Source organism: Arachis ipaensis, chromosome B5, assembly GCF_059453495.1.
Source record: "Arachis ipaensis isolate K30076 ecotype BB chromosome B5, ASM5945349v1, whole genome shotgun sequence".
Classification (NCBI taxonomy): domain Eukaryota; kingdom Viridiplantae; phylum Streptophyta; class Magnoliopsida; order Fabales; family Fabaceae; genus Arachis; species Arachis ipaensis.
In genome coordinates, this window is record NC_142440.1 from 22,226,809 (window position 1) to 22,242,561 (window position 15,753).

At 32.8% G+C, this 15,753-nt stretch overlaps 2 protein-coding genes across 3 annotated transcripts; one reads left to right on the forward strand and one right to left on the reverse strand.

Moving 5' to 3' along the window:
* Nucleotides 1-1,771: 1,771 nt before the first annotated feature.
* On the forward strand, nucleotides 1,772-12,715 carry LOC107643302 (pathogenesis-related homeodomain protein). 2 transcript variants are annotated; one of them, XM_016346905.3, is made up of 6 exons: nucleotides 1,772-2,154; nucleotides 2,323-3,197; nucleotides 11,109-11,274; nucleotides 11,369-11,492; nucleotides 11,590-11,702; nucleotides 11,804-12,516. In XM_016346905.3, exons 2-6 carry the CDS (start codon nucleotides 2,362-2,364, stop codon nucleotides 12,167-12,169), a joined length of 1,605 nt encoding a protein of 534 aa, XP_016202391.1. In that variant the 5' UTR covers nucleotides 1,772-2,154; nucleotides 2,323-2,361; the 3' UTR covers nucleotides 12,170-12,516. The 2 variants fall into 2 exon arrangements, with proteins under 2 accessions (XP_016202391.1, XP_016202392.1); XM_016346906.3 differs by having other exon boundaries at nucleotides 1,788-2,154; nucleotides 2,341-3,197; nucleotides 11,804-12,715.
* Nucleotides 12,493-13,426, reverse strand: LOC107643303 (uncharacterized). The gene has a single exon (XM_016346907.3). The coding sequence runs from the start codon at nucleotides 13,374-13,376 to the stop codon at nucleotides 12,681-12,683; it is 696 nt and encodes a 231-aa protein (XP_016202393.1). The 5' UTR covers nucleotides 13,377-13,426; the 3' UTR covers nucleotides 12,493-12,680.
* Between the last annotated feature and the right edge of the window lie 2,327 nt (nucleotides 13,427-15,753).

Below are 15,753 nucleotides of genomic sequence, written 5' to 3' on the forward strand. Positions count from 1 at the left end.
ATTTTTATACATCAGTACACTATTTTTACCCACACTATTAACATGCACACAGAATGCCTTCAAAATTAGTTCATAGATGCATAACCAAAACTGCATCGCTAGGCAAGGTGATCTTACCTTCTGACAAAGACAGCAACCACGAGCACAATGCAACCTTTTTTACCCTCTCTGACACTGACTTCACACCACAACGATTGCTCTTCTACGTAGTGATTTTTTTTTGGAGGGATAAATAGAGAGAAGGGAGTTTGATCATTTGTTTTCTTAGGATTTTCAGTAATTCTCTGAGTGTGATATGGGTGTTATAGGTATTACATAAAGGGATTAAAGTGTGTATGGAGGGCTCTTAGTAAAACGGCATCGTTTTAGAGTAGGAGGACTCATATGTCCTGTTTTAAAAAGATCCATGCCACATGTGCTCCCCTAACGGCTAGGTCAGCACAACGGGAGCCACATCAGACTTTTCCGTAGGATCCAACGGAGTCACGTCAACGGAGGAGTAAATTTGTCTAGGTTTTAGAGAGATCAGGAACGTAAATATATTTTTCAATTCTCGGGGACGAAAATGTCCACAGAAAAAAAAGGTCAAGGACCTCTTTATCTTTTTCTCAAAATTTAAAATAGCATCAGGGAAGTGGGAATGGGTGTATTAGAGGGGAGTGATGTTCCATGAATTGGGTTGGGTTTTAGCCCACATGAATCGGTCCATGACAAAAAAAATGAAGAGGTAGTGGTGCTGATATGATGAAGGTAAAATTGATATTTAGTATAATAATGAATTATATGTTCTGTGGGCCCCATTCCCCATCCCCTTATGTTTAACAGATAGAAGTAAACATGCAGACACAGGAGTAGAGTTGGGGCTGTGGGAGAGAACGACGCGGTGGGAGAGAACGACTCGGTGAGACAAAGTGGAGACTGGAGAGAGTTGGGAATGTGGGAGAGAACGGCGTATGGTGCTGTGGGAGTTTTGCAGTTTGAACAAAGTGGAGATGGAAGAGAGTTGGGGCTGGGAATAGAGAGTAGATGGCGCAGCAAACAACACAGTGAGTAGGGAATTATGAAACGGTGCGATAATTGTAAGCAACTGAGATGAGAAATTCTTTTGTCTCAGAATTATGAAACAATGCGACAATTGTAAGCAACATAGATGACACACTTGATGGATATAGAATTGTTAATTTTTTTTTTCTTTTTTTTTTTGGTGACTAAATAGAAAGGAAAGAAAAAAAAAATAGATACAAAATCAAATTAATTGACTAGGTTCATGTCTAAATCTATTAGATGTTGAAACTCACTCCATGATTGATTCTCATTCAAGTGATTGTCCGCACTAGAAGTAGCTGCTCTAGCCATATAATCTGCAACACTTTCTTTTATTTTTTTTTTCCCTTCCTTTGGTAATAGAAAAATAAAAGATAAAAAAAAAGAAAGGAAAGAAAAAAAAAACAAGAAGAATAATAAATAAGGTTGTTTTTGAGATATTATTTGTTACAACTAAAAATTTTAGTGAAAGAATTATTTGTTCCAATCCAATTGTTGGAGAACACGTAAGCATCTAATCGTTCTACGTAAGATTCAGCCGTTAAAAGTTCACAGCAAACCTAACAGAAAAGCCAAGTTGTTTAACAAAAATGATTAAAGGTGGTATTGTTCTTATCATATAAAGGTGGATCCTCTTTTCATAAAATGAACAGAGTCGGGGCTCCTGTTAAAATGATTCTGGTGGTTTCAGTTTTTATATATATATTATAAATATAAATATATAAATAGATAGATAAATATTCAATGTTCAATTATTAATTTTAATATTATCGCAATGTGTTACTGGTGGGATGAAGAGGATGAAGATGGTATTGAAGATGGGTTGTAAAAGAATGAAGAATGCCGGGGTTAAGTTTGGAGTGAATGGGTTGGGTGTTTGAGGGGCTTATTGGTCATTCTGAAGTTGAATCAGCTTAGAAAATACAAAATAGAGAGAGCTCGAAGTAGAAGGAGTATTTGATCATCGGACTTGGAATTTGGCAACTGGAAAGCAAAGACAGTAAAGACACGCAACCGAAGGAATTGCTTCCGAGCATCGAGTTCAACGCATCTCAACTCGGTTCACTTCTCCAGATCCAGATCCAAATCCAATCATCTCTTCTTTTTCACGTAAGGAAGTACAGCCACATGCTTTACTACTTGCAACTAATCTCGTTCAGCTTCACTTTGTAACTATTGCTACTTTTACTTTACTGATCTAAGTTGTATCTTGAAGACTATGGCTATTTATGTTACAATTTATTGCAGTATTTAGTTCTTTTGGATTTATTTGATTAGGGTGTTCGGGTGGTGTAGGCACATCATAGGTCAGAACACATGCACAAACTTGATCCAGGAAGTCAGCAATTTGAATTCTCAGAAAATACAAATCAGATTGGTTCTTCATGTTTAGAAAATGAACAAAAGGTGCTAATCAGTATGAAGAATAGCACCGTCTTTGATGAAAAGTTACATCAAGGTTCTGATAATATGAGAGGGAATTCTCTTATTCAACTATCTGCTCCTCCTCAATATGTTTTGGTAAAGAGTTCTCAGATTGGAGAAGGTTCTTGCGATAAAAAAGTTACTGTCGAGCCAGAACTGGCCTTTCGAGATTTATCTGATTATAACTCACAAAGGAAATCTCAACCAGCCTCCCAAAATGTTCAAAATGGATCCGTAGAATCAACTAACTCAATAAGTAGCCTTTTTGTTCAGGATCAAATGCAGCCGAGTCCTGCACAAGAGAACATGAGCTCAGTGATTGAACACTTGGACCTGCCTACTGGGGATGTTGCAGGAAATGATGGTCCTAACTGTTTGCAAAGAAAGTCTAAAAGGCTGACTCAAATGAGGTTAAAGTCGGAGGACGGCAGAACTCCAAAATTACTCAAGGGAAAATATACACTCAGGTCTTCGAGAAGCAGTGACAGAGCTTTGCAGTCGCAGACTCGAGAAAAATGTAAAGTGCCTGAACTAAGTAGCGACTTGATTGATGTTAAAAATGTTGGAGAGAAAAAGAGAAGAGGGAGGAAGAGAAAACAGTGGGGAGGAGAGGGGATTATTGATGAATTTTCAAGAATAAGGAGTCACTTACGATATTTATTGAACAGAGTAAGCTATGAGCAGAGCTTGATTGATGCTTATTCTGGCGAGGGCTGGAAAGGATACAGGTATGTAAATTGTACCATTACCTTGTGCTCTAGTTAACTTGAAGTATTAATCTGCATTAGGATATGATTTTTGGAGGCTGATCTAGTTTGATCTCCTTTAATTCAGAATACTATATTATTTTGTGGTCATTCAGAATTCAATGGCACATTTTAAAGGTTTCAGGCTGAGTTATCCTGTATATGTAGAATGCTACTTTTATGAGTTGAGTGACTGTAGAAGTCTATGCCTAGAACTTTATCTGTTGCACTTGGATAAATCAGTTCACTGAAGTCTTAGGTCCCTGGATTTGAAATCTGTATTCAAATTGCATCATTTTTTTTTATTCATCAAATTCCTTAAGAAGAAAATATTTATATTTAAGTATTTTACCGATACCTCATTTCCCCAATGCTTTGTGAAGGATTGGTCTTGTTGAGAGAAAAAAGAAAGGAGATAAAGATTAATGAAGTCTGATTTGTGTCTTAAGCTACACAAAAGAGAAGCTGTTATAAAGAGTATATATATATATATATATATATATATATATATATACCAACTATTGTTAATATCTTATTAATAATGTAAATATTTAAATTAACAAGATATAAATTGAACAAAACCACTATTAATAATATAATAACATCTAATAAATTAATAATGAATTAAATATTAATACTCACAATATGATTGAGTAATATGAAAGATTGCAACAAAAGCTTTAAAAGTGTTTCAAAGTATGAGAGATTGTGTGTAAATGCGGATGCTTTACAACTCCTTCCCCCTCCCCCTTTTATAGTGGACTATCTATCCCCTTTATTCTCTTATAATTTAATCCCTAGTTTTGCAAATCTGTTTGCTTTTTCTGTGGGCTGATTCAAAGATTCTGTCTTGAACTTGATGTGTTTTGTCCTAGTTGAGAAAATTGGTAGCGGGTTTTGTAATTCTGCTGTGATTCTGTTAGTATTCCGCTGATGACTTTTGTTATTTTCTGCATGCGATGCTTTTGTTGATCTCTGAGCTGTCTTGACACTTCTTTTTCTGATGTTGGATAAGTGTCTGTTTTTTTGATGATTCTAGGACTTTTTTTTAATCAATCTCCAAATGGGTTTTGGGTGTCTAGTATGTACAGTCCTAGGTTGGACTGAACTTCTTCATCTTCATCTGTTGGTTTTGCTTTTATTGCTTTTAGAGAATTATGAATTTCTTCTTCTGAGGTAACCGCTACAAGGGCAGACATCATCTATTTTTTATGAGTTAAGAAACGAGTCTCTTTTTCGTATGATATTTTTTCAAACCCTGAACTGTGGCTCAGGGGTTCTGCTCTTTTATGAGATATAGTCATCCAATTATCAACGGTCTTTTTACTGATTAAGTTAAGGTCGAATTTATTCCACCTTTTTACTTTTATGTTTCGAATTAAATATTGGATGCTTGGAGTGTCTTCATATTCTGTGGAGTCATATTCCCAGATCATTATTCAGCATATTTCCATAGTGGAAATGAAGGAAATGAGCTTATATCCATCTAAAAATGAGGTTTTGATTTTGAAATATTCATAAGCCATGCTAACCTCCTTTGAAAAAATAACTTCTATTTGTCCAAACTCTTGGAACCATACCTGAAACCATTTGAAAAATGGTAGAGAAATTCCCTTGCAGAACCATATGAACCAGGAATGTGAATTCGGAGAAAGATATAGGGTGTTCCACCAAGGATCTATGTAATCATAATAGGAATAATATTGAGGTTCGAATTTTCTAGTAAAACTTTTACAGTGAAAGGGAGGTCTTTCCCATTCTGATAGGGTTATTACTTTGATGATCTTAATTTGGGAGTATATTATGTCTTTTGTGGTTGGGTCTTTATTGTGAGTTAATTCAATGGATCCTGTGTCAACTAAAATAAATTCATAAAAAATTCGGATTTTTTGAATACTCACTGGAGGGTAATGGAAAGTATTTGAAAAAATTGTTTTGTAAAAGGTTCTTCTAACCATCTTGAACCACTCTTTTTCTAAAGCCATTATTTTTATGGGTATAAGTTTTTCATGGTAAAGATGTTCTTCGAATAACGGTTTAGTTTTAAATTAGATCAGATAATTGTAATAATGTATATCGGTTAACTGTAGGAACTTCATGTAAGCTCTTAGTTGATGCAGATGATTTTTCGCTCTTACCTGTGACATTGTCAAAGGTTTAATGGTTAATTGTTTAACTTGTATTGAAGTTGCTAGTTGGTCAAGTGGTTGACCATAATCTTCACTGCTTACTTGTTTCTTGTTCATTTTTTACCTTGCAAAAATTTTCTTGTTAGAAAATCAGGCAATGCATCTGATTCACCTTTAATATGTTTAATAGTAAAATCAAAACATGATAATATAGCTTGCCATCTAACAAATATTTGTTTAGAAACTAAATTTTTAACATCATTTTTTAATACGCTAAGAGCAGCTTTACAATAATTCCTGATTAAGAAGGTCTTATTGAAAACGTAAAACACACAAGACAATAGCTAATATCTTTTTTAATAGTGGCATAATTTTTTTGGGTTGAATTTCATATACCAGAATGATATTTAACTATTTGCTCTTTTGATGAGTTTGGAGAAATTTGTTTAAATATTCTTCCGTATACTAATTCTGAGGTGTCCGTTTCGAAGATTAGACTTGCCTTAGAGTCTAGTATACTCAAACAAGAAATTTCTTTCACTATAGTTTTAATCTTTTGAACTATTTTGGATATGTCTTCTGTCCAAGATGGAGGTTGTTTTCTTAATCTTTTATATAAAAGTTCACATAAAGTTCTTATTCATGGTAAAAATTCGGCTACATAATTAAGACATCATAAAAATCTTTGTAGTTATTTTTTGTCAATAATTTCATCCGAAAATTTTTCTGCAAATTCAACAAATCTTTTAATCGGAGTAATCGTTCCTTAAAAAATTTCATACCCTAAAAACCTTACTCTTGTTATAAATATTTTTATTTTCTTTTCAGTTAAGTCAAGACCGTTTTCCTTTATAATATTAACGAATTTTTTTAGGTGTTGAATATATTGGTTTATTCCTTTAGAGTATACAAGTATGTCGTCTAAATAAAGTATGGTAAAATCTACCTGAGTAAAAAATATTAATCATAATTTTCTGAAATTTACTTGGTGCATTTTTTAATTCTTGAGACATTACATTCTATTCATAATGTCCAAAGGGTACTATAAAAGTTGTTCTATATCTATGTTCTTCTTTTACTGATATTTGATAGTATCCAAATTTTAAATTAAATTTAGAAAAGATAGTATAGTATTATTTAATCTTTTAATTAAGTCATTTTTGTGGGTAAAGAATATCTTATCCATTTTAAGGATTTATTTAGACACTTGTAATTAATTACTAACTTTGGAGCTCCTCTTTCGATTTCTGAGACTTTCATTACATAAAATTCTGTACAATTCTAAGGAGACTTTGATGGCCTGATTAGTCATTTGTCTAAGTATTCTTGGATTTCTTTCTTACAATACGTCAAGAATTCTTTGTTCATTTGGATTATTTTGCTTTAGTGGGGATATTTTTTTTATTAAAATCATCTTCATATGATAGAAATATTTCATGTAATTTTCTATAATGAAAAACTTTGGATTTAGGCTGCACAAATCTTTTTTTATCCTATTTTTTAACATTTTTATTACGTTTTGAATTTTTTTATTTTCTAATTGCTGTTCTATTCTCTTATATATAATTTCTTGGTTCAAAAAATTAATATTTTTTTTATTATATTAAGTTGGGAGATAGCAATTTGTTGTAGTAAATTTAGTTCTCTCCTCTTGAGTTTTTGTATAAATTCAAATAGAATGAGCTGGTTTGGTATACAATAGGTGGTTACTCCATCTACATCTACCATAAGAGGATATAGTAAAAGAGTGAAGGAGTTTCCTAATATAACTTGTTGGGATATTCTTTTTGTCAATAAAAAGTAGTTGAAAAGCATACTTTTCTTTTACAAATTTTCGCTTTAAAAATCTTATAGTTTATAGTCATTCTATCATTTTCTACTTTGACAATAATTTTAGTTGTTTTTTTTATAATACTTGGTAGATATTAACCCTTCTTATATACAGTTTACATCTACTCCTGAGTCTATCATGGCTATAAACTCAATTTTTTTTTCCAATCATTATTTCTATAGGAGTATACCATTTTTGGTTAATTAGTAATAGAGTAAAGTATCGTTTTTGTCCCGTTTGGAATAAGTCTCATAATTGTCCCTAACGTTTAAATCGTCCTATTTAAGTCCCTAACATTTCAAAATTGACTCAATGTTGTCCTGCCGTTAGAGATCTGTTAACGGAATTGACGGCAAGACAAAATTGAGACGGTTTTAAAACATAGGACGAAAATGTTGGGGGACAAAAACAATACATAGAAATAAATTTTAATTTTATTCTTCAGTAATATCAATTTTTTACGGTACATAATTATTCAATTATTTTTTAATCAAATCTAAGTAAATTACACTTAATTACATTATTTTGATTCTAAATAAATTTATATTTTTATAATTTTATTCTTAAAGATTTTTACTCATCATGAAATATTTGTAGAATGACTAGAATCACATTACTTTATTGTATATGTATCATTTTTTTCTACAAGTTTATGTACTAGTTATTTTACAAATATTTTATGATGAGTAAAAATTTTTAAGAGTAAACTTATAAAAAATAAATTTATTTAGAACAAAAGTAAATGTGATTAAGTATAATTTATTTAGATATGATTAAAAAAATTGAATAACTATGTATAGTAAAAAAATGATATTATTGAAGGATAAAATTAAATTGGGTAAAGTATATTTTTTGTTCCTGAAGTTTGACAAAAGTTTCAAAAATACCCTTAAGTTTTATTATGTTTCAATTTTGTTCTGAAAGTTTTCGATTTGTATCAAATATATTCTCGATGGCTAAATTTTTTAAAAATTTAAAACCAATATAACAATAATGCATAAAAATTATGCTTGATTTATTTGTATTAAGGGTTGTTCTTATGAAATTATTGTTGAATCGATCTTAAATTTTTTGAAAAATTAGCTGTTAGGGGTATATTTGATGCAAATTGAAAATTTCTGGGACAAAATTGAAACAAAATAAAACTTAGGGGTATTTTTAAAACTTTTATCAAACTTTAGGGACAAAAAATATACTTTACCCAATTAAATTTTATTTTTATGTATCGTTTTTGTCCCCAACATTTTCGTCCTATTTAAGTTTCTAACATTTTAAAATCGTCTCAATTTTGTCCCGTCATCAATTCTGTTAACAGATCCCTAACGGTAGGACAACATTGAGTCAATTTTGAAACATTAGGACTTAAATAGAACGATTTAAACGTTAGGGACAACTTTGAAACTTACAGCAAACGTTGGGGACAAAAACGATACTTTACTCTTAGTAATATTAGTTCATTAATGTAATTTTGTAGGGTTATGACTTCTTCTTCTTCCTCTATTAATTCTAATAGTTCTTTTCTTTCTTGTAACTTTACCATGTTTTCTCCTTCTAACTTCAGTATGTGTAGTCAAGAGAGATATCTTGTTGTTTTAATTAAAAAATTTCGAGTTTCAACATTTTTATTTCTTCTTATAAATGTTTTAAAGAAGTCTCTTCTTTAGAAGTTCTAAACATGTTATATATCTCTGGGAATGAATCCTCTCCATTGTTAAAAAAAATTGAGAGTGTAAAGTGTAATCTCTAACCCTTCATTGCTCTCTCTTTTATATTTATTTTGGTCTCACTTATAAAATTAATGATGGGAGATCACACTTTACTCCCTCAATTGTTAAAAAAAATTGAGAGGATCCATTTTCTATATCTCTTTAATTTCTACTGGCCTTATTTCTTCTTTGACTTTTTTTTTCTTCTAATCAGATCATTTAATTGGAATATGAACTCATCTTTCAACGGAAAATCTTTTAATTTATCTATTATAGATATTAAAGTGCTTGTTTGTTCTCTGATTAATGTATTGATTGACTTTTTCTGAGTTCTCGTAATTATATTTAAAAATTTTATACAACTATCACAACTACATATTTTTTATCCCAAACACGAGTCTTCTTCTTCTAATTCAGAAGAACCCGAGGAAGATGGTATATCTAACTATTGTATAAAATTACCTGAATCAACAGAAAAAATATTCTTTTTCTATTTCGATTTCTGATTCATTGTCAATTAGTATAGCAGCTAAAGCTTTTCTTACTTCGTCATTATTAATTTTGTTTATTTTTTCTTCTGTTTTGCACTTGTTAGCGTAATCACCTGACTTTTTACATCTACAACAAACTATGTGTTTCTGGTCACTTTTCTTTTTATTGTTCCATTTTTGTTTTTTCTTGTAGTTTTTCTTTGGCTTATTTCCTCTTATATAAGGTTCTCTAGATTGATATCTATACTTATGCTCATAATTTTTTATATATATTTTTTTAATAATTCTATTTTAGTTGCTAGGTGTCTTTTCAGTTGTAATGCCATATTATTGACAAAATTTTTTAAATTTTTGCTTACTACTCATTTTTTTCTTATTTTTTCTTGTAATCTAGTGTCAGTACATATTTCTACTTCAGTTTGTACTACTATATTATGTATTTGGCCAAAAATTAGACCTTCATATGGTATTTGAGTACCAAATAGAGATTGTAGCTTTTGTAAACTTTTTTTGAAAAGAGTTTGAGTAGAGCTGCTGCATCATCTCTCATCATAACTTTAGAGATGAAAACATCTTTATACCAATTATGATATGGTGGGACATCGTAAGTTCATTAGTTGGTTTCTATTCTGTCTTTAAAAATATTTGGGTCTTCTAAAAAATTTTTATGATTGTAAAGATTAAGGTTGCTGTGGCGTCTTGTGTTTGGTCTCCTGGTTTTACACTACTTAAAATTAAATCTTTTTCGGATAAGGCTAGAAAGTTATCCCACCATCCTTTTAATTGTCCCGTGAACCCTTTGGTGATCATGACTGCTGCTTTTCTATCACTAACTTGTTTTGCCTTATAAGTAGTTACTGCCATAGTCATATTATACATTAGATCTAAAATAATTTGTTCACTTAACCCATCACTATTTTGTACTAACTGTGTTCTTTTCTCAAGGCTTACGCCAACTGGGGTTGGTCTTGGATAATAATTCTTGAGTTTCAAATAATATTGATTTTTATGTGTTATCTTGTTAATTTTTATTATATTAATAGTTATTTTTTCTTGACTTATAGGCTTAAGTTTTTTCTTTAGCTCATCAATGTCAGCTTCCACGTTTGTTGTTAGTTTAATTATATATAACCCTACTACTAGAGGTTTAATGTGCTTTCTTCATAAATTTTCTTTTCTTGGTAGAGGTTGACTATATGGATTGAGCAATGCCATTGCATGCTATTCTGAATCATTTCAGAAGTCAACCCATTTATAAATATCCAGGAAAAGGTTAAGTTATTGAATTTTAATGTTTTTAGTATATATTAGTTCTATAAGGTTTAGTGGATGCTTGGTTAGTGGATACTGGATAGTGTTAGCTTTATTACGTGTGTAGTAATGGTGGTTATAAGAACATTTTAGGAATTAGAAATTGGACACCAAATAGCAGTTATATATATTTGCCAGATTCTAACACCCCGATTTCCTTTGGGACATGTTGTTTTACTTATATGACATAACTTTTTGGCTCTAAGGTGCTTTGTAATTTGTAATATTATTTTAGTTTATAGCCCCTTTCTTTCCTTCGTATGTTTGTGAGGGGAGTGGCGGGGATATCTAAATTGTTGGTGGAAGTGATATAATACTGGTTGCTTATGAGATGCTTTGGTTTAACCTGAACCCGGCCTAGAAGCAGCAACTTGGTTTAAAACTGAAGACTTGTATGGCTGTTTGACTGCATTGTAATTTTGCAGCATTGAAAAATTAAAGCCTGAGAAGGAGCTTCAACGAGCTAAGTCTGAAATTCTTAGGAGAAAATTGAAAATTAGGGATCTATTTTGGAATTTGGGTTTATTGTGTGCTGAAGGAAAGCTTCCAGAGTCTTTGTTTGATTCCGAAGGAGCAATACGCAGTGACGATGTAGGTTGATTCTTGACATATCAATCTTAGAAGATCTATCCTATTATTCATTGTTCTTTGGAATTATTCACTAACTTTAAATGTTCTGTGGCAGATTTTCTGTGCAAAATGCGGGTCCAAAGAGCTGACCACTGATAATGATATAATTCTCTGTGATGGTGCTTGTGACCGTGGATTTCACCAATGCTGTTTAAGTCCTCCATTGTTAACTAAAGACAGTAATATACTAACTTTTTACTCTCTTTTATTTGTTTTATTTTTATTTTTAATTTTGTGCTTTTGAGTTATCGATCATTTAAATATATTTGGTTACAGTTCCGCCGGGCCATGATATTTGGCTATGCCCAGGATGTAACTGCAAACTTGAATGCATTAAACTTCTTAATGACTTCTTAGGAACAAGTCTTTCTATTAGGGACACCTGGGAGGTCAGTGAGCAAAATTCAGGATTTTTTTTTCCTGTTACAGTTTAGTCTTCATGGTTTATTTATTGAGTTTTTCATTTCTCCTTTAATTTGTTACTGTGCAGCGGGTTTTTCCTGAAGCAACAGAGGCTGCTGGAACCAATGCGGGCCATAGCCTGGGACTTCCTTCAGTTGATTCTGATGACAACGATTACAAGCCTAAAGCTCCAGAAGATGAAGAGGATGAAGGTGGAGAATCAAGCTCTGATGGATCTGATTATGCTTCTGATTCTGAGAAATTGAAAGATTTGCATTCAGAGGATGATGATTATGATCCAAATGCTCCAGATACTGATAGGGAAGCCTCTGAAGAAAATTCAAGCTCTGGTTTCATTTCTGATGACACTGTGGACGAAGCTCAAATGCTTGCACCACAGGATGATATTATGAAGTGTAAAAGCTCTCGCAGTAAAAAGTTCAAAGTTGGTTAGAAGCCTTCTGCAGCTAATGAATTGTCATCTTTACCAAAGCCAAATCTTGGCCAAGAGAGTTCCGCTACTGTTGTCAGGAAAAGACATGTTGGTAGTGGTTTTTTCCCTCATTAAAATTTACAGGTCTATGTAATTGTAAATTGTATAACAAAAAATAATCAATCATACAGGCGTCGCAATAAATAGGTCGATCAATGCAGCTTGAAGGATGTAAATTAGTACATGTAACGTTCGTTGTGTGGTTCGTTATGTGATGATGCAATATGTCAAAGTATGGCATAAGTGTACAAGTAGAAGAGCTAAGCTAGTTCAAGAAGCAATACGAAAATCAAATTTTATTGAAGAAAGTGGCCATAGCACATAACATGATGATTGTTGGGGAAGCAGTGAATGCCAGAATAGAAATCTAGTCAAATTTTCTCCACCACCAAACCCTGAATCAAAGTGTTATGATACATGTGTTATTCTTAATTATTATTACTATTATGATTATAAATGTAATCTAGTTCTGCTAGTCGTTGGTAGTAAACTTGGCCTTGTAGTCAATCCAGAGCTGAGTAACGGGCTTGCCAAGAATCTGAGTGAAATAGTCATCGCTATAGCTGCTCTTCATCCTGTCGTTTAAGTCGGCAACAAAACCATTCTTTATGGTATTGCAGTAGTCTAAGAAGCGAGCAGTGACGTCGTAGCCTTGGAACCAGTTATCTCCACGGCCCGGGGGAGCCCAGCCCGGTGCAGCATAGCCAGCCTTGAGCCTCACGAAATCCGCAATGCCTTCTATGAGACCGGAGGGAGCCTGGCCGTTAGCATCCCACTGCAAGAGATGAGTCATCTCGTGATATAGCACTCCTGTCAGATCCTTCTTTATGTCTCCCTGGAACCTCTCTATGTATCCTGCACTCACATGGATCGCGTTGTTGTCGGCATATGCCACGCCATCGATGTTTTCGACTACCATGGTCACTTTCTGGACATTCTTCACATCATAATCAGTGTTTTGCTTATGGAAGAGCTTGTGTATGAAGTCAGCAGCATCGCTCAGAGTTTGCTTGGCGTAACCCGAGCCTACTTCTTTTTCGAAGCGGCGGCTGCCAACGCTGGATTCAGCATTGTTGGACACTGCATAGTCCACTGCCTTAGTGCCATACACGCTAGCTGCCAGGGTCAGCAACAAGCATAGAACCTGCTCATTATGGTATCTAGCCATTGAATTATATTGAGGATGAGTTGCTTTAATAACTTCGTTGGGTTTTTAATTTGCGCAATTTCGATGGTTTACAACTACTTCCTTTATAGGAGGAATTTGGCGTCAAAACAGCTAGTAATACGGAGGTGTTGGATACATGACATTTATTGGTTAGTCTTTTCTTTGGTAATGGTTCCTAAATATTACTGCATATTGTTGTTTGGATTTATGTATAAAAATACTAATGTTGGTTGATTGATAGTCTAAAGTGATAAAATTTGCTAGTTCTGTAGTAATATAGTGATATTATGTTATTCACAATATGCATGTGGCCTTATTTGATGCCTATACATCATGAACAAAAACAACTAGACTAAAAAAAAGTGGTGAACATGTAATAACTAATTTAAAACTTGTAAGTGACCAAAGCATAAGGCAAACTTGAGGTATCTGATTCAAGTACTGTTCACACTTTTTTTTTTTAACTTCAGTATGAAGAAAACGGAAAGGTATTTTCGATCTTACAGTTATGACTTAAGACTGAAAAGTGAAAACTATACAGACAAAGGGAAAAAAAGAAATTGATTAATATAAGGAAAAGTCTAGGGGGCCAGCAACTTTGTTAAATTCTGGCCAGCATGTAACCAGCAAAGGAAAATGAACCATTGGATGAATTCTCACACCAATCTCACACCATTAAAACCATCATTGATGACTATTTGATGGCTAAAATCACAAAAGTTGATGGCCCCTAGCATTCCTCTTAATATAAATAGAGTTGTGAATGTAATGCATGACTCCTGTGACACCATTTTCAATTTTCAATGACCACGTCCTCTGTGGCTAGGCCCAGAATAAGCCCGGCTTATTGAACCCATGAAGGTGAGGTTAGGAGCTGATGATGATTCATCTTTGAGAGGTCTCATGGCCACGGCATTCATGGAGCTGCTCCAGAGCAGCAACATCATGAAGACACAAATAATGGTATTGAATGCCACCGCAACAGAACAAGAATAACCCTTCTTCATTTTGATCTTTCTTGCTGCTAGAGAAACTGTTATATTTTAGAATTGTGTGTATGTAGCACCATTAGCATTGTCACCTTTGCAATATATTGCTGAAATTTGTGTTCTTTGACTTTGACTTTTGGATGATCATGTAGTTGTAGGGTTAGTGGCACAGTTTTCCTTTCAAGTTTCAATGCCGAACAAATGAAAATTTGTATTTGAAAAACGTAAAGAGCACGGTTTATTGACTATGGGGGGATTTATGACTTGCACGAGATAAAATATTAGGAGTTAGTCGATTACCAGAACTGTGTGTATATAAGTAAGTGGATATTGGACGGAATTGAATAGCATGACTTTGGAACCTAGGCTATCAAGTTCTTTAATGTACCGGAATAGTGTAATTGAGTAGAAGAGAAGACTCATTTCTCTTTAAAACGGTAGACTATTTTCCATACTTGAGAAAAATAAAAACCGTGAGTTAGATGTTTTTAAGAGAAAATACTCAAAAGACAGCAGAATTTATTGTTTTGGCCAACACTTTAGCTATTAATCTAATTTTTTTTAATCTAGTAATCCAACAATATACTTTTAGGTCACATTTTCTAGCATTTCTCAAATCAAATTATAAAACTATGATAATAGCTATTATAATTTGATTTTTAGTGAGAAAGCACTATGTCAACTCTCAATCATATACTGAGAAACTGTTTGTAACTTTTGAGTTTTGATTCTTAATGTAACCTTAGAAACAATTCAGCAATCATATATGAAGTATGATAGACTAGTTAAAATGAAACTTCATACATAGATATGTTGTGCTATTCGAAAACATATATTCAGGGACAGAAGGTGTCTCAGTTTACAGTTTTGGAGTCATCCAAATCGAATTGGAATTTAGTTTTTTAGGAATAATTTCTTTGCTTCTGTTGAATCTGTATTTAGAATGTATCATGCTCTAATTGCTATGCAGAGAGGTCAATAACCTCATGCAATAACTCCCATGAAGGATATTGTTTGGAGTGGCACAAACGTGGAAGTCAGAAACAAAACTAAATTGGTAAGATCATTTTTCAAACACGATATGGAAGAACTCCTTTGTGGACATAGCCAAAATCATCTTGATCAAGAAAATTTGGGCCAAAAAACCCATTTGTTGCCATTGCTAGCTCAGCCTCATCATATATAAAAGTATTCTAAGACAGATAACAAATGTTGATATAAATGTATTTTTACAAAATTAATTACGAATAAAATTAGATTGATGTTCATATGATTTGTGTTTGGATATTTTTTTATTGGACACTGAGAAAACAAATACTATACTTTTACTATACTTTTAACAAATCTAAGCCTACGCATATAAAGTGCTCAAATTTTACTATACTTTT

Excerpts from the sequence above, each read along its gene's own strand:
- LOC107643302 (XM_016346905.3), top strand. The coding sequence starts at position 2,362 with ATGCACAAACTTGATCCAGGAAGTCAGCAATTTGAATTCTCAGAAAAT. Across the intron at positions 3,198-11,108 it reads GAGGGCTGGAAAGGATACAG|CATTGAAAAATTAAAGCCTG; the intron begins GTATGTAAATTG and ends GTAATTTTGCAG. Across the intron at positions 11,703-11,803 it reads CTATTAGGGACACCTGGGAG|CGGGTTTTTCCTGAAGCAAC; the intron begins GTCAGTGAGCAA and ends GTTACTGTGCAG.
- LOC107643303 (XM_016346907.3), bottom strand. The coding sequence starts at position 13,376 with ATGGCTAGATACCATAATGAGCAGGTTCTATGCTTGTTGCTGACCCTG.